At 35.5% G+C, this 22,665-nt stretch overlaps 1 protein-coding gene and 1 long non-coding RNA gene across 4 annotated transcripts in view; one reads left to right on the top strand and one right to left on the bottom strand.

Moving 5' to 3' along the window:
- Positions 1-2,586: 2,586 nt before the first annotated feature.
- Positions 2,587-22,665, top strand: part of PNPT1 (polyribonucleotide nucleotidyltransferase 1) — a 50,675-nt gene continuing 30,596 nt past the window's right edge. Inside the window, exons 1-11 of one of the 3 annotated variants that reach the window (XM_066267162.1) lie at positions 2,587-2,713; positions 8,617-8,677; positions 9,703-9,773; positions 10,328-10,433; positions 13,279-13,328; positions 15,282-15,345; positions 15,445-15,492; positions 16,268-16,381; positions 21,118-21,304; positions 22,137-22,188; positions 22,566-22,623. In XM_066267162.1, coding sequence (XP_066123259.1) covers positions 2,612-2,713; positions 8,617-8,677; positions 9,703-9,773; positions 10,328-10,433; positions 13,279-13,328; positions 15,282-15,345; positions 15,445-15,492; positions 16,268-16,381; positions 21,118-21,304; positions 22,137-22,188; positions 22,566-22,623 — 913 coding nt within the window. In that variant the 5' untranslated portion in view covers positions 2,587-2,611. Of the gene's footprint in view, positions 2,773-8,616; positions 8,678-9,698; positions 9,774-10,327; positions 10,434-13,278; positions 13,329-15,281; positions 15,346-15,444; positions 15,493-16,267; positions 16,382-21,117; positions 21,305-22,136; positions 22,189-22,565; positions 22,624-22,665 lie in introns of all 3 variants that reach the window. The other 2 variants (XM_066267161.1, XM_066267163.1) reach the window with 2 other exon arrangements.
- LOC136330400 (uncharacterized) overlaps positions 13,955-22,665 on the bottom strand; it is a 51,006-nt gene continuing 42,295 nt past the window's right edge. Inside the window, exon 3 of the long non-coding RNA XR_010730289.1 lies at positions 13,955-14,421. This is a non-coding gene — a long non-coding RNA (uncharacterized lncRNA). The remainder of the gene's footprint in view (positions 14,422-22,665) is intronic.

Raw genomic sequence — 22,665 nt, 5'->3', positions numbered from 1 at the left:
AGGAAGCCATTAAAGAAATTTAATCAGATGGACACACAATTAGGTTTGTGATTTAGAAAGATGGCTCTGGCAATGGTGTCGAGCTGTCTTTCTTAAAGTTGTGTATGCCACATTTTTCAAGAGAAAACATTTTCATGGACCCTCTCAGTGTCTGCTGATATATATATATATATATTACACAACATAAACTATCTAGTGTCTCAACCAAACTGTAAGCCAAATTAAATTTTAACTTATAATAATTTAATTTAATGATTTTTGTGTGTGTGTGTGTGTGACAGAGACAGAGAGGAACACAGATAGGGACAGACAGGAAGGGAGAGAGATGCTTCATTATGGCACCTTAGTTGTTCATTGATTGCTTTCTCAAATGTACCTTGATTGGGGACTACAGCAGACCATGTGACACCTTGCTCAAGCCAGTGACCTTAGGTTCAAGCTGGTGAGCTGTGCTCAAGCCAGATGAGTCTGCGCTAAAGCCAGCAACCTCAGGGTTTCAAACCTGGGTCCTCTGCGTCCTAATCCAACACTCTATTCACTGCACCACTGCCTGGTCAGGCGGTACCAATGTTTTACTTAAAATTGCTACTCAGAGTGTTACTATTTTGATACAGGTTCATTGGCTTTTGAAGAAAAGAGATTTAAACCAGACTACCTTTAATGTCCTTCAAGAGTTATAGGTTAAAAAATTCCTCCCAAATTATATTTTTTCCTGTCAAACTATATTTGGAAGAACTATACTTCTAGAATGTGACATCTCAGATCATACATCATAGATCATGCTTTGGTAGTTACAACCACAAGAATTTAAACTTTTAATATTTTTTTCTCTGTTAATCTTAAAAAGTTTAATATAAACATAGTCTGAATCATCTATATGACTATTCAACACTTTATAACAAAACTTACCACAGATTTCAGTACCCACATTTGCCTTTGAGTTTACGATCTAATTACTACCATTTCAATTATTTTGATGTGAGGAAACAGGTTTGGCTTAATGTGTAAATGCTGCTTCCCAGCATTTCCACCTGTATAAAAGTTAACTGATCCACGGGCATCTGAAGAAAAATAGATTATTCAGTATTTCAAACAAAGGAAACCAGAGGGCAAATTAAGAAAAGGATATATCAAACCTACCATTTATTGAGTGAATCTACCATTTATTGAGTACTAATAATGTGCCAGGTATTGTGATAAACATCTTATATTCTCTGTCATGTTTAATCTTTACAAAAAACATGAGAGATTCATTTTATTATTCATTTCTATAGATGAGGAAACTGAGGCTTAGAGAGATATGAACAGACAACTAGTAAATGACAGAGCCAAGATGTGGACCACTGAGTACTAACTTCAAGTCTAGGCTCCAAAGTATATATTAGGCAATACTGCCTGAATGAAAATGATTATACAGTAGTAAGTACTTTACCAAAAGGTGATTTAGTATTCTAATCTTACAAACCCAAAGTCATGCTGAATTATGGCAAGTAGATTCTAATGGGTTTGTTGTTATGACAGGTTTCAGTGGATTGGTTTTGAAAATACTGTTGCAACATAAGATAAAATCAAAGGTAAAAGAAGAGGCAAAAACTACTTTAACACTAAATACCTATAGAGTTAGTAGTAATATTTTCTACAGGTATGGAAATTCTAAATCAGTGATAATAGATCATGAAAGCAAGGTGTCAAGAAGCTGCTTTGTCAGCAAATCATTTGGTCTGTTTGGAGTTCAACATTTTTAGCTCTTAAAATCATGTTTGAGTGTGTGTTGGTTTTTGTTGTTCACATTTCTTTGGGGAAACAGGTTAAAAGAAAAATATGATCCTCATAATAGAAAAATAATCATTGTTTCATTCAAGGAACCACATAAAGATTTTCCAACAGACTGGATTATTAGTAGGGGTTGAAGAAATTTATCCACTCCCTAAATATTTATCAAATTCAAATTCCAATAATATTTTTTCAGTTGAACTAGAAAATACTAAAATTTGGCCAAAAGGAAAAAAAATAATAATAAAATTTGGCCAAAAGGGGTAGAGAAATGAATTGCTAAATACTAATGGAAATAAAGATAAATCAGAAATTATGATAAAAAGATATCTAAAATGATATGGGTCATTTAACTTATAAGAAGTAAATTAACATAAAGCTTTGCAGTAATATATATGTTGTGTCAAATTTATAAAATAAAAACCAGGGCAGCGTGGGGATAGAGTGATTTCTTGCTATGTACAGTCCACCATACAAATTCTCCTAATTTTCTGCTCACAGAAGTCAAATAACAATGTGTTTGTTGCCTAATTACTTCTATTATTAGTATATTTACTTTACTTATGAAACACTAGGACTTTCTTTTAAACTACGATAACAAAAAAGACATTATTTTCCTAATAGCCTTTCATTGGCAGATACTGAAAGGAAAGACAGGTTATTCGGATCGCGTTCAGATAGATTTGACCCTCTCTAGTTTTCGTAGAAAGCGGCCAAGGGAGCTTTGTTTCCGGCGTTCCCCAAGCACTACTGAAACGAAACTGCAATCGGCTCCGCCTCACCATCTGCAATGTGAGCCAATCAGAGCGCATCCCGGGCGAGTCGTGTGCCGTGTGTCATGGCGGCTTGCCGGCGTTGCTGCTCATGCCTCCGGCTCCGGCCGCTGGGCGATAGTCCCCTCCGTCTGCCCGGGCGGGATCGAGCACTTACCCAGTTGCAGGTGCGAGCTCTATGGGGTGGCGCGGGGTCCCGTGCAGTGGCCGTGGATTTAGGTAACAGGTAAGGAGCTACGTGCGTTCTCTGCCCTTTCACGAGGCATTCTGTCAGTCAATACGAGTACTTTCATCTCCTGGGTGGAAAACTAGTAACCCAGGTCTCTTCCCCAGTGTTGACTCAAAACCTAAATTCCAGGTTTCTTTTCTGGGTTTAGCAGTCTTTCTCCCGGCATCCCCACTCTTCCCTGTCTCAGCCTCTTGTCCTTTGCTTTTTGGTTTTCCCTCTTGCCCTATTCCGCCTCCCTTTCTCCAGCTGAGTTCCATTTTCTTTAATGTCAGGGACTTCTGGACTCGGAAATATGAAACATTCCATCACAGGATAATGAGCTGACCGTGGATGCTTACGTCGCTCAATTATATTTATTGCCTAAGAGCGTGGCCATCATGACCGTAGTGTGAAGGGAAGGGAAATGTCAAGTTTTTTGAACACCAGTTTCAAGATACCCTCTTTTTAGAACCTGCAGTAAAAATACTATTGTCCCCATCTTTATAGTTAAGAAAACAGGTTCAGAAATGGTTAACTTGCTCACTGAACAAAGCTAGTATTTCAAGACTAAGTGGATTTTGAATTTGTGCTTCTGTGTTACAAAGCCCTTTTCCAGGGGTCCTTTTGCCAGAATTCACAACTAAAATCACTTTTTTAAAAAATTCTATTTTTGAATCATTTTTTTAAATAAATGAAACTGCTGATGTTTACTATATGTATATGTATGTGTTTTTGCCATGTACTTTAAAAACATTTTTACCCTAGTTCACATAAAAAGCTGAAAAATCTGGCTTTAGAATCCAGGCCTTCCTCCCTAATTTACTGAATCTTGAACAAATTAGTTCATCATTTTTTTTATCTCACAAAATGAGGAGACTGGACTAGAATCAGGGATCTACAAGGGGCCAGGTTTTAGGCTTTGTGGGCTGTGTACTGTCTGTCACATATTCGCATTTATTTACAAACCTTTAAAAATGTAAAAACACATTCTTAGCTGAAAGGCTGTTGAGAAACAGGCTATAGTTTGTTGGCCCTTAGACTAGATAATCTGTAACTCTCTTTCAACTTCTGGCGTTCTTTGATTCTGATTTTTTGAGGGTGAGGATATTACTTCCATTCTTTAAGGACTGAACATTCATCTCTGAAGAAATGCCCCAGAACATTACTACATTCCATAGACATCTGTTATATGCTAAGCACTAGGAACTCAAAGCAACAAAATCATCCCCTGCCCTCCAAATTCTCCATAAATAATCTACCTTGAATCTTTTGTCATCCTCAATCTCTTTTGTAACTAGTTCATTTTAAACCTGTGTCATATGTTGTAACAACTAGATTCATAAATATCATTATCACTGGGTAAATACATTGTTTCTTTGTTAATAAGTTTTTTGCAACATTTATTGGGTCACTACTATGTACTATGCACTTTATATTTGTTATCATATATATTTACAATGCCTGAGAAGGTTTTATTCTATTGTGGTATTTTTCAGATATGTATTTATTACAGTAACCTTTGAAGTAACTTTAATCTTCATTTCAATATGTTTTTTTATTGAGCACCTACTATATACAGGGATCTGTATGAGGAAGTAAGATAAACACAGGTTCAGTCCTGGGAAAATCACTGTGGGAGAGGTATGAACAGGGTGCTAAGGAGGCACAGGCATACTTGTCCCATGCTAAGCTTCCCGTTAAGGGTGAATCTTGAAGGACAAATAGAAAGTAGCAGAGAAAGTGTCAAGTGCAGTTGCAGAGGTGAGAGAGTACCTTTGAGTAGCTACAAATAACTCGCTATGGATAGAGCAAAAAGTGAAATGTGAGTGTAGCAATGAAGGTGAGCTCAAATGACATAGGTAGGGGCCAAACCATAAAGGTAATTTTTGGGTTAGTTTAGTTTTGTATTACTGAATTTTCTTGGTGGATGTTGGAGGAGGATGTTAAAACGTTCCTTAAGTATTTCTTTCCCTGTAGTTCTACTACCTGTGGCAAATGGCTCCTCTCTTCCCCTTCTCACTTCCTGCACAACTTCTTCTCACTCTTCTCTCCACCAATAGGCATTCCTTGCTCATTTTATTTTTATTATTTATTTCTTCAAGTTTTTTTTTTTTTTACAGAAACAGAGAGTCAGAGAGAGGGATAGATAGGGACAGACAGGAACGGAGAGATGAGAAGCATCAGTCATTAGCTTTTCGTTGCACATTGCAACACCTTAGTTGTTCATTGATTGCTTCCTCATATGTGCCTTGACCGTGGGGCTACAGCAAACCGAGTAACCCCTTGCTCAAGCCAGTGACCTTGGGTCCAAGCTGGTGAGCTTTGCTCAAACCAGATGAGCCTGCGCTCAAGCTCGCAACCTCGGGGTCTTGAACCTGGGCCCTCCGCATCCCAGTCCGACTTTCTATCCACTGTGCCACACCCTGGTCAGGCCAAAAGTATTTTTTAATTAGGTATTCACTCACGTGGTTCAGCATTTAAAAAGCTCAAAAATCTCCTTCCCATTGAGTTCCATAGCCACCCAGTTCCAATTCACAGAGGCCACTGACGTGTTGTCCATCTTATATGTAGTATTTGGAGATGTTACATATATAAGATACTGGTTTTAGCTATAGCTTGGTGGGAGAGTCTGTGTGATGCTACACTGTGGTTCTGAGCATCTCATTTGCCCCTCCTACTATTCCAGCTCCAGCCTCATTTCTTCACCTTATTCCGTCTGTCAGGGGATACCATTTTATTGTGGGATGTCATCATAACATCTGTGTTGAACAATAATAGAAACCCAAGTGGAATTCTTGTGGTTAAAAAAATCCCCATAACATTTCAATGTCAGGGCTGATAGTACAAATGTACATGCTTTATTCTGACTTTAAAATTTAACAGAATGAGTCTAAACGAATAGATAAATACGTATGCTTTTCATGAACTCCGGCTTCTGGCAAAATAATGAGTAGAAAAGTATTAAAGGTTGCCTCTTCATCCTTTTGACATGTGATGGACAAAATAACTAATCTTACTTGAGGCAGGGCAGAGAATTGTGTGTGTGTGTTTTCAGCATGCAACGATGATAGAATGTTTCTAAAGCCAAGCTCATGGAACTGAACATCTTCCTAATTATCCTTCAGGAGTCACTGAGTTGGCCTCATAATACTCTTTCATGAATTAAGGGCTCTGACAAGTTTTGTTGGTCTGTTTCAAGCCCTCAGTGACCTCTTTTTTAATAAGGTTGACAGTGCTGCCTATTTCATATATGTATATGGTAGCTTTATTAAGATATAATTCATGTACCATATAATTTACCCATTTAGACTGTACAGTTCAGTGTTTCTTAGTATGGTCATAGAGATTTGTGACCCTCACCATAATCAATTTTAAAACACTTTCATCACCTAAAAAAGAAACCTCAAAGAAAAAAAAGAAAGAAAAAAAAAAAGAAACCTCATCCACTAGCAGTAACTTTTTATTTGTCCCCTGATCCCAGAGCCCCACACAACCACTGATGTACTTTTTGTCTCTGTGGATACTATTCTGGGCATTTTCTAGAAATGAAGTCAAATGATATGTGGTCACTTTCACTCAGCATAATGTTTCCAAGGCTTATCCATATTGTAACATGTATGAGTACTTGATATTTTTTAATGGCTGACTAATATTACATTGTATAGATTATACCACCTTTTGTTTATCCATCAGTTTATATACAGTTGGGTTGTTTCCATTTTGAAGCTCTTATGAGTAATGCTTCTATGAATATTTATATGCAAGTTTTTGCATGGACATATGTTTTCATTTCTCTTGGGTATATACCTAGAAGTAGAATTGCTGGGTCCTATGGTACTTTTGTGTTTAACCTTTTGAGGAATTGCCAGATGATTTCCCAAAGCAGGTGCGCCGTTTTACATTTCCGTTAGCAGTGTATGAGGGTCCCAGTTTCTCCATATCTTCACTAACACATAATCCTAGTAGATATCAAGTAGTATCTCATTGTGGTTTTGATTTGCATTTATCTGGTGGCTAATGATTTTGATCATATTTTCATGTGCTTATTGGCCCTTTCTAGGTCTTTGGAAAGCATCTATTCAAATATTTTGCCTTTTTTTTTTTTTTTTTTTTTTACAGAGACAGAGAGAGTCAGAGAGAGGGATAGACAGGGACAGACAGACAGGAACAAAGAGATGAGAAGCATCAATCATTAGTTTTTCGTTGCGCATTGCAACCCCTGAGTTGTTCATTGATTGCTTTCTCATATGTGCCTTGACCGCAGGTCTTCAGCAGACCGAGTAACCCCTTGCTTGAGCCAGCGACCTTGGGCTCAAGCTGGTGGTCTTTTGCTCAAACCAGATGAGCCCGCGCTCAAGCTGGCAACCTCGGGGTCTTGAACCTGGGTCTTCCGCATCCCAGTTCGATGCTCTATCTGCTGCGCCACCGCCTAGTCAGGCTATTTTGCCAATTTTTAAAATTTGTTTGTCTTTTTATTGTTAAGCTGTGAGACTTCTTTACATATCTGAAATACAAGTTCCTTATCAGATATATGATTTGCAAATATTTTCTCTCCGGGTTTTCTTTCATTTTCTTTTTATTTTTTAAATAGACTTGATTTTTTAAAGCAGTATTAGTTTTACAACAAAATAGAGGGAAGGTACCGAGATGTCCCATTTACCTACTTCCCCCCCCCCACATGCATAGCATCCCTGTTTATCAATATCTCTCACGTCTTTTACTTTCTTGAGGATATCCTATGAAACACAAAAGTTTTTGATTTTGATGAAATCTGATTTATCAGTTTTTTTCTTTTGTCACTTGTGCTTTTGATGTCATATATAAGAAAGCTTAGAACAGGGGTAGTCAACCTTTTTATACCTACCGCCCACTTTTGTTATCTCTGTTAGTAGTAAAATTTTCTAACCACCCATTGGTTCCACAGTAATGGTGATTTATAAAGTAGGAAAGTAACTTTACTTTATAAAATTTATAATATAAAGCAGAGTTACGGCAAGTTAAAGCATATAATAATAATTACTTACCAAGTACTTTATGTAGAATTTTCGCTGTTTAGCAGAATAAATCTTTATAAAACAACTTACTATAGTTAAATCTATCTTTTTACTTATACTTTGGTTGCTCCACTACCACCCACCATGAAAGCTGGAGCGCCCATTAGTGGGCGGTAGGGACAAGGTTGACTACCACTGGCTTAGATGTTTATATTTACTCTTATGATTTTTTCCTAGGAATTTTATAGTTTTAACTCTCATTTGTAGATCTCTGGTCTGTTTTGAATTAATTTTTATTTGTAGTATGAGGAAGCCGTCCAACCTTTTAAACTTTTTGCAATATGGATATCCAGTTGTCTGGCACCATTGGTTGAAAAACTATTCTTTCCCCCACTGACTTGTTTTCACACCTTTGTTGAACGTGAAGGTCACTGTAGGCAATTTATGGAGTATACACTGTCTTGAAAGCGTTGGGGAAATTTTAAAGGATTTTAAGGAGGGAAGTGATCTAGTTTTTGTGCTAAAAGGTTATTTGAGTCAACAAGACTAGGGATGAAAAGAGACTAAACAAAGGTAGTAAATGGGAATTAGCATTTAAAAGAGATTTTCTGTACCCCCAAAATACTATATTTTTACTCTTGCGTCTTGGCTTCTGTAGTTTTCTTTACATAGCTCTTAAATTCCCTGTGTACTTTTAATAATGATTGTGAACTCTATCCCTTTTTTGTTTATTTGCTTGCTAGGTGGGGTCCTATAAGGATTGGTAACCTTTAGTTTGTCTGTTAGACTTTGATTATTTTATGCTAAGCTGGGAAATATTCTGATGACTTAAATCCTTTTGTATTTAAAAAAAATTTTTTTTAAACAGAAAATTGGAAATATCTTCAGGAAAACTGGCCAGATTTGCAGATGGCTGTGCTGTAGTACAGGTAAAAAGTCCAATTTTTAACTTGTTCATCTTAAAAATGGTTATGGAGATTGGTACTGAACATTTTTACAACATCATATAACTTTTTTAGAATTGTAGTAATAGAAATTAATTCAGACCATTTCTGGTATCAGAACCATTCCAGATAACAAAGAAGTCAGGGCTGGGAATATTAAATGACCTTTAACATCTCTTCCAAACTTAGGGTTCTGTTTTATTCTGTTAATAAATTCTGTAATATGTCCCTGGCCAGTTGGCTCTGTGATAAAGAGTCAGCCCAGTGGGTGGAAGTCCCAGGTTTGATTTCCGGTCAGGGCACACAGGAGAAGTAGCCAACTGCAGCTTCCACCCCAAACCCCTTCTCTCTCTCTCTCTCTCTCTTTTTCTCTCTCCCTCTCTCTCTCCTTCTCTCTCTCTCTTTCTCTTTCTTTCTCTCTTTTTCTCCTCCCACAGCCATGGGTCAAATGGTTCAAATAAGTTGGCCCCAGGCACTGAGGATGGCTCATGGCCTCACCTCAGGCACTAAAAAAGCTCAGTTGCCAAGCAACAGAGCAGCAGCCCCAGATGGGCAGAGCATCACCTTGTAGGGGGCTTGCCAGTCAGAGTGCATGTGGGAGTCTGACTGCCACCCCGCCTCTCACTTAAAAAAAATTATTTTTTCTATAATGCTTTTCTAGAGAAAATGATTTTACTGGTTTCTTCAGTTGTAATTCTTGGGACATTTTTTGTGTGTGTGTGGCCTAAATTTCCTCATTAGAAGTAGAAATATGATTGGATGAGCCTTTTTCCTTTAGTTCTGTTGCTTTTAAAAAGTTCAGTGACTGTTCTAATACAGAACATGATTATGCAGGAGGGATCAAGAATAGACTACTTGTGAATAATTATTTTCATTGTCATTAAGTCGTGAGATAACAGTTCTCTTTACTTGGATTTAACTGGAGTGACAATTCATTCAGTCACTAATATGTGTTTTTGATGTCTATTTTAAAGGAATTTACCAGTGTTGTTTATTTTTAACCAAGTCAGGTGACACTGCGGTAATGGTCACAGCTGTCAGTAAAACAAAACCGTCGCCTTCCCAATTCATGCCTTTGGTGGTAAGTATTTGCTGATTTAAATATAGCATAAATGTAGAATGTGTAATATTTTTGTCTAGTGTCTAGTGAGTGCAAAATGTAAGCTTCCCACATCAAAGAATTTTCCTTAATGGTTTGATACTCAGTAATTAAAATAATTTAAACTTGAATGCTTCCTAACCAATTCTTGTATTAGTAGTTAGCATATATTCGAATGTCCAGGTTTGTAAGTTGACAAGAAGCATTTATAGCTTCTTTTTATTATGAAAAGAGGGGTGTAGTTATATTTAACAGTTGATAAAATAAAAAGAAAATGTTTGACTTGATCAGAATAAGCTACTGTGGGGAATAGTGGAAAACATTTTAAAGATTAATTTGAGAAATATTTCTATCAGCTCTGTTTTCCCTAAGTGATTTAAAACTCTAAAAGTAAATAAAATGTTCTTCACTCTTAGTCTGGAATATGTTGCTTGCAACCTCAGGAGAATTAGCATCAGCATAATAGTTCTTAGGGAATAGTCTCTTACTACAAAAAGCAGTCAAATGAACTTAATTATTTTTCATTGCTACTTCAGGTTGACTATAGACAGAAGGCTGCTGCAGCAGGTAGAATTCCCACAAACTATCTTAGAAGAGAGATTGGATCTTCTGATAAAGAAATTCTTACAAGTAGAGTAATAGGTAAGATATTAAGATAAAGGCATTAACCCTCTGTAATGCCTGTTTTAGCATCTCTCTTTCATCTGTGTTCTATCTCTTGTTTTCTTTTATTACATTAATACTGCCTAAGATTATTAACCTTCTGTATCCTCTCATCAAATATTGGCTCCATGAGAGAAAAAACTTTCTATTTGTTCACTGCTGAATCCCTTTGACATGGTATACTGCCTAGCACAAAATAGGCATTCAGTATTATTTGTAGGCTAAATGAATGAATCTTTATTGAGTATATAAATTCCATGGACCATGACACTACTTTGTTGAATGTATCCCTAATAATTTTCAAAAAGCATCATATTCATCAATATTTATCAACTACTGAAATATTTCTGTAATCTTTCAAATCTTTGACATCCTTTTTTCTTTTTCAGTGTTTTTACAAATTTTATTAAAACTATAAGCCTTTGGATTGATAAAGCTCAATGAACCACCCAAACAGAAAAAATACAAAATTCAAAACCATATTAAACCAACACTGTATTGTTTAAGAATAGATACATATATAATAAAACAACAAAGAAAAGCAAAGGCAAGATTAAACAAAATTTAGGATAGTGGTTACCTCAATGGAGAAGGAAGAGGTATATGATCACAGAGAGGAACCTAAAGGCTTCCAATGTATTAGTATGTACTTTTTCTCAGGTCACATAAAGGATAGGTAAGTGTTAATTACTATTCTTAAACTGCATATATATAAAATAATACTTTTTACATGTATAACATTATAATAAAAAATAGAAAATAAATTAATAATAAGTTAATGATATAATAAAAAATTATATACAGTCTACCGGAAAGTTCTGTTCGTTTTTGGAATAAAACAAAATACAAATTTTTCTTACCTTCAATAAACTTTATTAAATAATATAACTGCCATTATTATTAATGATTTCTTGCCAGCGTGAGGGCAATTTGTATATCCCATTTTTGAAAAATGTTTTATCTTTTGATGCAAAAAATTGAACCAGTGCTTGTTTGATATCTTCTTCATTTTTGAATTTTTTGCCCTTCAAAAAATTTTGTAAGGACAAAAACAAGTGATAGTCAGAGGGTGCTAAGTCTGGGGAATATGGTGGATGCGACAGAATTTCCCAGCCTAGTTCTGCAATTTTTTGACGAGTCCCCAAAGCAGCATGTGGCCTGGCATTATCATGATGCAGTATGATGTTCTTCCTATTGAACATCGCCGGCCTCTTTTCTTGGACTGCTGTCTTTAAATTATCCAGTTGCTGACAATACTTCTCCGAATTGAGCTTTTCATTCGGTTTTAAAAGCTAATAATGTATTGGTCTTCAAATGTCCCATCATATACACAACATTCTCTTATTCAGCGTCAAATTTGGTTTAGAGGTGGAAGGGCTAGGTTTTCCGGGTTCACAATATGCCCTTTTTCTTACGATGTTTTCGTAGGTAATCCACTTTTCATCCCCAGTTATCATCCGGTTCAAGAAGGGCTCGATTTTGTTCCGAGCAAGCAGAGATGTGCATATGACGACTCGATCATCCAAATTCTTCTGACTTAATTCTTGTGGCACCCATCTTGAATATTTCCACACCAATCCTATCTTCCGAATATGGTCCGAAATGGTTTGCTGAGCTGAATTAAGCCTTTCTGCAATCTCCGATGTTGTCAGAAAAGGATCTTGCTCCAACATGGTCTTAACAACATCATCATTGATCAAAGATGGTCGCCCAGAACATGGCTTATCAGAAAGGTCGAAATCACCTGTTTCAAATTTTTCGAACCATCTTCCTGCATGTCCTATCAGAAACTTTACCTTCACCAAACACTTTCAATAAATTTCTACATGCTTCTGTAGCATTTCTTCCTTGTTGAAATTCGTAAAAATTACAGTGGCGTAAATGAACTTTATCAGTAGCCATGGGTACACTATCGCTTCACACATAAGACTAACGTGAATCAACTTTGTTTTAGTTAATTTGCTACGTCAGTATGTATACATTAAGTGATAAAAATAGGCACACATGCGCCAAATAAACATGTGCTTACGTGTCGAAACTTGTGATAGAAACGGACAGAACTTTCCGTCCGGTAGACTTGATATAATGATATAAATAAATAAATAAATAATTGTCCATTCTTCTGTGTTACATGTAACACAGGCCAAAAGCCTGGGGTTCATCCTTGACCATGCCCTCAACCAAATCCTATTAATTATTTGTCCTAAATCTTTCTAATCTTCCAGTTCCACTGCCATACCCTGGCCCAGGCCTCGTTCAGCTCTCACCTGGAGCACTGAGACCCCTTACTCTCCCTTATTAAGGCAGAAATCTTTGACATCTTGAAATATTCTGGGATCACTTGAACACTGATCACAAAAATTAGGGGATATTTTATCAATTCATATTCATTTTGAAATACCCCTAAGTTTTGTGAGCAGTATATTTTATAGTTCTACCCAGAAATTACTTGTTTGTGTATGTTTATATGCATTTGTCAGACACAGAGTACTAAGGATTTTCTTTGATCTGCTATTGGTCTTAAGTCTCTTTCCTCTGCTTTTATATAAGTAACTGATAACTGTGGAACCAGAATGAAAAGCTGCTGCCCAATTTTAGACTTGTGTGTTTCTGCAATGCTAATTTTTTGTTAGTGCATGGTGTGTATTAATTTATTATTTTTCAGCCTGGTATTTATTTATTAAGGTACTCAAAGTTTTATTATACCGCTTTATTGGGGTGTAATTTACATAACAGCCTGGTATTTAATAGTGAAAACATTTTGAACTGTAAAGCTACTTCTTTCATTACTATTTAATATCTTCTCTCTCTCTTTTTTTGGCAGATCGTTCAATAAGACCTCTTTTTCCAGCTGGCTACTTTTATGATACACAGGTAGGGTCTCCTCTAGGATATTTGTTTCCAAATCAATTAAAAATTATTTAATGACTCTCTGTAAGACTTACTGGCTAAACAGTATATAAAGAATACAAAATAAGAATTTTTGGTGATGCTATTGCATTTAACATTAAATTTTTTTAAACAATTTTAAAAATCTAATATTTATTCAGTGTCAATTTGAGGTTATAGCTGAATTATGGATAGGAGTGAGCCAACCCAGGAGTGTGGGGAAAGCACAAAAGCCCTGAGGCAAAAAAAGAAATTGGTGAGTTAATACGTTGAGTGATTGAGGTGGGTGCAGCAGATCAGTTTGGGCCTTGAAGGTCATCTTAGTAAAAGAGGCTAGGAAAATCAACATAACTAATTTTTATTACTTATTTTAATTACTGGGTCTGCTAAACCTCTACTTCATTATATTTTAATTCTGAGTATTTTCTTTCAGAATGACCCATATACTTTAACCCTTTGAGTAGTAGTACAAACTTTCGTGTATGTCCTTATGCCTCCTGACCATCCAGAGTACAATTGTACAAAAATTTTTATTTTAAAAATGTGTAAGTCAACATTTAAAAAAGACAAATGTATGTTCTTCTTGTTTCCATAAATTGGTTATCAAACAAACATGATTTTAAGTTAATGGAACTGGAATTTATTTCATTTTTTGAAAAAAACTCACTCCTGGGAGTTAACAAGCATGAAAATAACTCACTACTCAAAGGTTTAACTATTTTATTTATTTGATAAAAAATATATGCCTTTGCAAGGATGTCCTTGCCTTAAATTATTTTCTTAGGTATAAGACAGGTGTCTGTTTATTATTGCACTGTAAAGTAACTCATTTGTTTGTTTTGTCAGTGCTTACAAACAATGTAACTTTTATTTTTTAATTCAGTGAGAGGAGGGGAGGCAGAGATACTCCCTCATGAGCCTGAACTGGGATCCACCCAGCAAGCCCACTAGGGGGTGATGCTGTCCCATCTGGGGAGTTGCTTTGTTGCTTAGCAACCAAGCTCTTCTTAGCACCTGAGGAGGAGGCCATGGAGCTATCTTCAGTGCCTGGGGCCAATTTGCTCCAATTGAGCCATGGCTGCAGGAGGGAGAGAGAGAGAGAAGGAGAAAAAAGTGAGAGGGGTAGGGGTAGAGAAGCAGATGAGTGTTTCTCCTGTGTGCCCTGACCAGAAATCGAACCAGGGACATCCATACACCAGCCAATACTCTACCACTGAGCCAACTGGCTAGGGCCCTAACAATATTTTTATGTAACAGAAATAACTAACACTTATACTTACTGAATACTTTTAGCATGCCCAGTATTATAAATATTTTACACATAATATTTTCAGTAATTTTCATAAGGACCTTTTAGGAAGATGCTATTATTTTTCTTTTTTTTTTTTTAAATGAGAGGAGGGGAGATAGTGAAAGAGGCTCTTGCATGCACCCTGACCAGGATGCACTCAGCAACCCCCGTCTAGGGCCAATACTCAAATCACTGAGCTATTTTTAGCACCTGAGGCCAATGTTTGGACCAACTGAGCTATCCTCAGCACTAGGGGCTGACACTAGAAGCAGTCAAGCCACTGTCCGCAGGAGGGAAAGAAGGAGAAAAGGGGGAGAGAAGCAGAGGGTCACTTCTCTTATGTGCCCTAACCGAGAATCAAACCTAGGACATCTATATGCCAGGCCAACACTCTATTCATTGAGCTACCTGACCAAGGCCTATTTTTTCTTTCAAAGATGAGGAAATTTTTGAGGCTTTATATAAATAATTTACCCATGGTCAAGCATATAGTTAAGTGATAGTCAGAATTAAGGGGTGTGACTGTAAAGCCCATGCTTTTAACCTTGTAGTGCTCCCATATTTTAGGCCAAAACCTTATCCAAAATGATAATCCTCCCAATTCAAGCAGATTTTGTTAAGTACTTTGAATTTTTCTTTTGTACTAGGTCCTTTGTAATTTGTTAGCAGTAGATGGTGTTAATGAACCTGATGTCCTAGCAATTAATGGTGGTAAGTGTAAAAACAGAGAATAAAATTATCATTGTTGATTTTTCTTTTTTAAGCAATGAAATATTTTTATTTTAGCTCTTGTTTTTTTCTTTTTTTAAGCTTCTGTAGCCCTCTCATTATCAGATATTCCTTGGAATGGACCTATTGGTAAGTTAGGATTTGAAAATAAGAAACAATTTTGATTTTTCAGTAAATACTAGTGAGCATGCTATTATCAGGGGCTTAGATCTATGGTCCCAATTTATTATCTATCATTATTATCTTGAATTAGATGACATTCTATGACTTCTTTCAGCTCTTTGCAACATTTTCATCCTTGGCATGGATTTTTTTCTGATAGCAATATGTCATGGTGTTAGAGATTTTGTGTCCCTAAATACTTTGAATTCTTAGTTGTGTCTTCTGTTTGAGGACTTTTCTTTTGTCTGGGAAAGTGTCAAAGTACATACTCTTTCAAGATAAACACAAACATGTTTATAATTTACAGCTTCTACAGGTTGTAGTCATGCAATATAAAAATGATTTGTGGAGTAAATAATTATTGAGTGTGCTAAATGCCAGTAGGTTTAGTCTTGTAAGGTAAGGCCATCAAGGGGCTTTCTCAGAGTAGTAAACATTTAAGCTGAACCTTAGTAGGAAGATGCTAAGTATTAACCTTGGAGAAAGGAGTCCAGACCAGAAGAAGAATGTGAGTATGATCTTTGAGGTGTGGAAGAGTTGCATAGTTGAGTAACTCAGAGTGACTCCGTGAAGCAGGAAGGTAGTGTTAGGTAGGATGCTCTTTGGGCCTTAAATAATATGGTAGAAATATGGACTTTATTGTGGTAAGAACTGAAGATAGGGATTGAAGCCATCACTGGAATAATGTCTTAAAAACTGAAAAGTTTTAATAAACAATTGCCAATATTTTAATATACTTTAGGGGCAGTACGAATAGGAATGATTGATGGAGAATGTGTTGTTAACCCAACACGAAAAGAAATGTCTTCCAGTATCTTAAATTTAGTGGTTGCTGGAGCAGCTAAAAGTCAGATTGGTAAGTATTTTAAGTACTAAATTTATTTGGATTTTACTTAGAGTTCTGACTTCTTAAAAATGCATTTAAACTCTATGTGTTTTGTCAGTCATAAGGATTTTTGTTTTGTTTTATTGCTGCCTTATTTTGGTGTAGTGCTCTTTGTATCAGACAATACCTAAAATTAATATTATACAACTTGATTGAAATACATAAAATCTTTGACAAGATTTTTAGTCATTTTTTAATTGATAAGCCAGTCTAAAAGTTCTAAATCTGGTAATAAAGTGTTTTGTTAGTTTAGCTAATTCAGTCCTCCTAAACTTGTTTGTTGTCCTCTGAGTCCTCTGAGAAGGAGGTGACCTATTTCTGAAGTGGAACTAGTAATAAAATAGAAGAAATGTACTGGGTCATCTTTACTCCTTGTAACATAAATTTCATAAATACATGAATGAAAATCAGAGCCTGGTTCTATTGAAGGAGAACGGGCTTTAATAGTTAGAATAAGCTGGGTTTGAAACCCAACATCTGCTACATGTTAGCCATGTTACCTTAGACAAATTAATTAAGGTCTCTGCTCAGTTTATTCTACTACATGATATTTGATGTCTGGGACTGTCTGACATAGGACCTTCTGGTGTGGAAACATTTTGATCTATGGCATGCCATAAAAACCCTATAGGCAGCCTTTCAGCTGTTACTCTCTAGATAAGTGGTTCTCAAACTTTTTGAAGTTGGGGCACATTTAAAATCCTACAAATAATTGTAGGCGCACTATATACAGATTTTCTGAGAAATATGTTATAATAATTAAGTCAAATATTAAAGAAAAAAGTATAAAGTCCAAGTGCTTTTATGGTATTTAAACTAAATAAATACGACAAAATTAAATTTATTCTGACATTAAAAAACATTTTTATGTTACATTTTTTGAGTTAGCTTTTTAGAATTCGTAAAAAAGGGGTTAAAAATTTTTTAAAAAGACAAAAAGTTATCTTCTCATATATATAGATACATTCTTAGTAAGATTTAGTAAATTCGGCAGGACCCAGTGTGAATGTGTTAAGTTTTTTTATTCTTGTGTTTATGAGAAACATGAGCCTGATGTATCCTAGCAATTTCTTCAATGTTTGGGCATATATTTGAAAGGCAAACTCTCATTTCCTCGTCAATACATTGAAGAATTTCTCTCTTTTTACTCTTTGTTGTATTGAGGGTAGAAAATCCTAATTCACATAAATAGGATGTTGAAAGTTGTAGTAAATGTTCAAAGCTTTTTTAGATATTGCCACATACTCATTCTTCTTTTATAGAAATCCAAAAGGCTTCAAGAGACAATTCCTTATGTTTAATCATCAATCCAAAACCCCCACCATACATATCATCTTAACTTTACACCAAACAAAGGATAAAAGAAATTTGCCTCCAGTCTTTCTGGGGAACATGGGGAGTAGTGTAAACAATCTAGCACCACAGCTTAAAAGCCTTTTACAACCTAATCAGGCAAGTGAGGTGAGGGGTTGGGCAGACTGTCAGCTTACAGCCAATTCCCCGCACCTCTGTCCCCCAGAAATCTAAACTCTAAAAACTCTGTTGGTTTTTTGGTCCCCAACAGGCACATATTTCTCTGGAATACCATAGGCCACACCTGGAAATCTTCTAGGGCGCACACTTTTAGAACCACTACTCTAGATGGAAGAATGAGACTCTAAAGACTGCAGCAACCATCAGAGAATAGTCTTAATTAGAGGGAAGCTGAGAGTGATTCAGAATCAACCTGTAAGACTAGGTTCAGAAATGACAAGCCTCCATTTTATGACTTTTACATCACTATTTCATGAAGATATTTTTAGCCAGCTCTCTGTGCTTTCATAAAGGTGCAACAAATATACATTTGACCCGTGTTCATGTTAAAGTTAATATTAGGTCCAAATCACACTTGATCTTAGCCAAAAAAGGCTGAGAAGCAATTTGTGTCCAGATTAAATACCACTCTCATAAAACTTCTGGGATACAAAAAAGTAATTGCTACCATTCGTTATTAAAATATTTAGTAATCAGAATCTGTAAAGTATGGCCTTTCAGGGCAAGAATGATTTCCTTGTGCTTTCAGCTGTTAAATTACTTCAGTGGCCATTATGCTGCCCAGTACCATTTAGATGCCTGTTTTCAGCTGGTGCATATACTACCACTAGTCAGTCTGTGTGTAATTTATTTAAATGCGAAGAGTCATGTTGGGCCAGTAATTACCATATTGGACAGCACAGATCTTTATACTCCAAAACTATAATGAATGTTCTTTTAAACAATTTTTTAAATGAAATGCTTTAAAGTTTAATTGGTGAAAACAAAGTTTATTTTAGGAATATTGATTTTCTTTACCTTAGTCTTTCCATATTCTCTTTTTAAAATCACTTTATAGAGGTATAATTTACATATGTTAAATGCATTTTTAAATCTCCAATTTTATTTTGTGAAAGTGGGAGGGGCTCTTACGGGAATGCAGATGAGTAAAAGAATACAACCATCTCAGTATCATGTTAACAAAGCACGGTCCCTCATGTCTCAAGTGACTTTGAGAACTTACCTTCCTTTACCCTCCTCCTCCATTTATAATATAATTGTTTTAATATTCTTCTACATTTAGAACCACAATAGGCAGTGATGTGATTCTGCTTTTGCCTCGGCTATCAAACATGTTAGAAAATTCAAGAGAAGGAAAGTGTATTTACCCATATTTTTGCCTAACATGTTCTTGAAATTGCTTTCTAACATGGTTTCTTTCTTTATTGTTTCCTTTCTGTTTAGAAAACTTCCAAAAAAAAAAAAGAAAACTTCCGTTAGCCATTCTGTTAGGGTAGGTCTGCCAGTGACAAACTTTTCTAGTTCTCCATGTAAGAGTCTTGATTTCCCCTTTATTTCTAAATATCTTCACTGAGTATAGGATTCTGTGTTGACAGTTCTTTACTTCCAGCATCTGCAGAATATTATACCACTTCTGACTTTCATGGTTTCTGATGATAAATCTAATGTTATATGAATTGCTTTCCCCATGGGTAAGGTATTATTTTTCTCTGGCTTGTTTCAAGATTTTTTTTGTCTTTGATCTTCAGAAGTCTAATTATGATGTGTCTTTCTTTGAATTACCCTATGTAGGGTTTTGTCAGTTTCTTGAATCTTTAGGCTTACATCTTTGCCAAATTTGGAAGTTTTTAGCTATTCCCCCCCCCCCAGTACTTTACAGTTCTGCTGTCTTTTTATTCTTTTCAAAACTCCAGTGACACAAATGTTAGCTTGTCTATTATAGTTTCACAGGTCTGATGAAATTGTTTTCAGTTGGCTTATGGAATTCCAACATAGAAAGCACACAGGATTTTTTTTCCATTCTAGATTATACCTAGAAGAATTAGAAGTTACTTCTTATGTAATAATAAATCTTAATGACAACATGATGTGGTTAAACTATTAGAGATGATACTAACTATTCATTACATGACTTTTGACTTTGTAAAAGTTGAGACATGCCAGAAATGACACAAGTTGGCCAGACTCTAATCAGCCTATTAGAAACCAAAGCCAGATAGAGCTGAAATGCAGATTTTACTGAGATTCCATGCTTAAAACCCTACTTTGAGCTACTTTGTTTTACATAGGAGTTTTACTGTTATAACACCATAAAAGCAGCCTTTTTTATGGTAATACCTAGTGTCCTCTAGTTGGCTTACTTGCAATAGTATCACTACAAAAATTTCCCCACTTGTGTGAGAATTAGACAACATGACAATGACCAAATTAAATGGGAGGTCATAGCAAATAATTTTAAACATTTATTGGACACCTACTGTGCTGATATGCTAAAATTTAATTTTAAATTCATATTAAGAATCAGTGCATTTGTTCACTTCACAAGGTAAAATTTTATGGTATTTGAATTATATCTAATAAAGATGTTATTTTAAAAAGGTGTGCATAGTATATTTTCTTTTGTATCATTTTTTATAAGAAGTCCCTCATTAAATTTAAGAATATAACCTAACTTCAAATATCAAGGTTTCTTTATTCATATCATGCTGTTTATATTTTGGAAGTATGTTGATTCTGAGAAAAGAAATAAAAAGGGTGGATGTACCATTAATCAAATTGATCTGTAGAATTTATGTCATGTCATGTTATTTGAAAATGCTATAGACCCTGGCCTATTGGCTCAGCAGTAGAGCATCGGCCCGGATGTGGAAGTCCCAGGTTTGATTCCCAGTCAGGGCACACAGAAGAAGCGCCCATCTGCTTCTCCACCCCTCTCCCCAATTTCTCTCTCTTTCTCTCTTTCCCACTCCCACAGCCATGGCTCGAATGGTTCGAGCAAAGTTGGCCTCGGGCACTGAGGATTGCTCCATGGCCTCAGCCACAGGTGCTAAAATAGCTGGGTTTCTGAGCAAAGGAGCTGTGGCCCAGCCTGGCAGAGCATCACCTGATAGAGGCTTGCATGGTGGATCCCGGTAGAGGTGCATGCCGGAGTCTGTCTCTGCTCCCTGCCTCTCACTTAATAAAAAAATAAAGGAAACACTGAGGTTGCCAGTTCAAAACCCTGGCTTGCCTGGTCAAGGCACATATGGGAGTTAATGCTTCCTGCTCCTCCCCCTTCTCTCTCTCTCTCTCCTCTCTAAAATAAATGAATAAATAAATAAATAATTATAAAAAAAATGAAGGAAATGCTATATTGGAAATATGTTCAATAGCAATCTTTTTTTTTTCTTTAGTCATGTTGGAAGCCTCTGCAGAGAACATTTTACAGCAGGACTTTTGCCATGCTATCAAAGTGGGAGTAAAATACACACAACAAATAATTCAGGGCATCCAGCAGTTGGTAAAAGAAATTGGTGTTACCAAGAGGACGCCTCAGAAGTTATTTATCCCTTCACCAGAGATTGTGGAACACACTAATAAGTAAGAACATCTGTTCAAAAGAAACTGAAACTCACCAGATTTAATTTCCTGTCAGAAAAATACTTCACATGGAAGTACTATCCATGTATTACTTCTTAAATAGCACCCTTTTGTTTTATTACCATAGATACCAATATAAATACCAATCTAATGCTTTATAAAGGATAAACCCACATACTTCTTCAACGGCCTAAGTTTGAATTTCAGATGAAAGGGGGAGTGAATTTCTTGGTCAAGATTCAGATAATCCACATTTCTCTGTGTGTCAAGGAAAAAAGGGATAAAGCCTAAGATATTTGATCATCTAATGAAACTGTTGAGGTTCTCAAAAAGAAATCAAGTATGACCACCACTATATGCCTGCACATAGGAAGACACTCAGTAAATATGAATGAATAGCCAGAAAATTATTTTATTTATTTATTTAAAATAAATTGAAAATTAGGATTTCCTTTAGTATTAGTCTCAGAGTTATCAGTCAGATTAAAGAGTTAAATAAACTGTCCCCAACAAAAGAGTTGCCTGCAATCACAGCCAGAATGGATAAAAGAAAAAAAAGAGGTTAAAAAAGATAAGAAAAATCTCAGGAAATAAACTGAACGATTAAGGATGCAGGGCATAATACCATTATAGAGTGATTCCCCTGAGAGGTAAGGAGAAAGAAATTTGTGTTCTGTATCTCCTAAGTAATAAACAGATTAGCCATGTTAATGAGCAAGAAATACATTTTAAAATTTTTTATTAAATGTTTAAATAGTTTATTAAATATTTCAGTTTTGTAATAGACACTGTCTCACGTTTCTAAATATGCTGATGTTTGTTTTTAAAATAGACTCGCCATGGAAAAACTCTATGCAGTTTTTACAGATTATAAACATGATAAGGTTGGTATACCTGGATTTTGTCTTATGTAATTGATCTGGGAATTCTTTTTACTCATAATTTTTGTAAATAGCATATGACTATCAGTCCTATTTTAATGAAAAATATAAACAGAAAGCTAAACAATAGCCTTGTTATTTGCTTCACCATTCTTTTGTTGATTAATACAAGTTTTAGGGAATGTGGAAAATAAATTTGAATGAATTCCTAAGCAGGTAATATTTCTTATAAATCAATGCCCAGTTCTAATCTCTTAAAGAATACTGTCATTAGAGAAATCTGAGTACTATTACAATGTGACATTGTAAAAATAATTTAAAAATAGAAATGTTGACTATTGTCATATATATGTAAAAAATTAACCTCAACTTGTATTTAGATTTCCAGAGATGAAGCTGTTAACAAGATAAGATTAGATACAGAGGAACAACTAAAAGGTAATTTTCTTATTTTTATTTTATTTATATTTGGGTTTTTTT

Source organism: Saccopteryx bilineata, chromosome 3 (genome assembly GCF_036850765.1).
Source record: "Saccopteryx bilineata isolate mSacBil1 chromosome 3, mSacBil1_pri_phased_curated, whole genome shotgun sequence".
NCBI classification, from domain to species: domain Eukaryota; kingdom Metazoa; phylum Chordata; class Mammalia; order Chiroptera; family Emballonuridae; genus Saccopteryx; species Saccopteryx bilineata.
The sequence above is the reverse complement of the archived record's forward strand: the minus strand, read 5'-3'. Positions and strand labels throughout refer to the sequence as shown.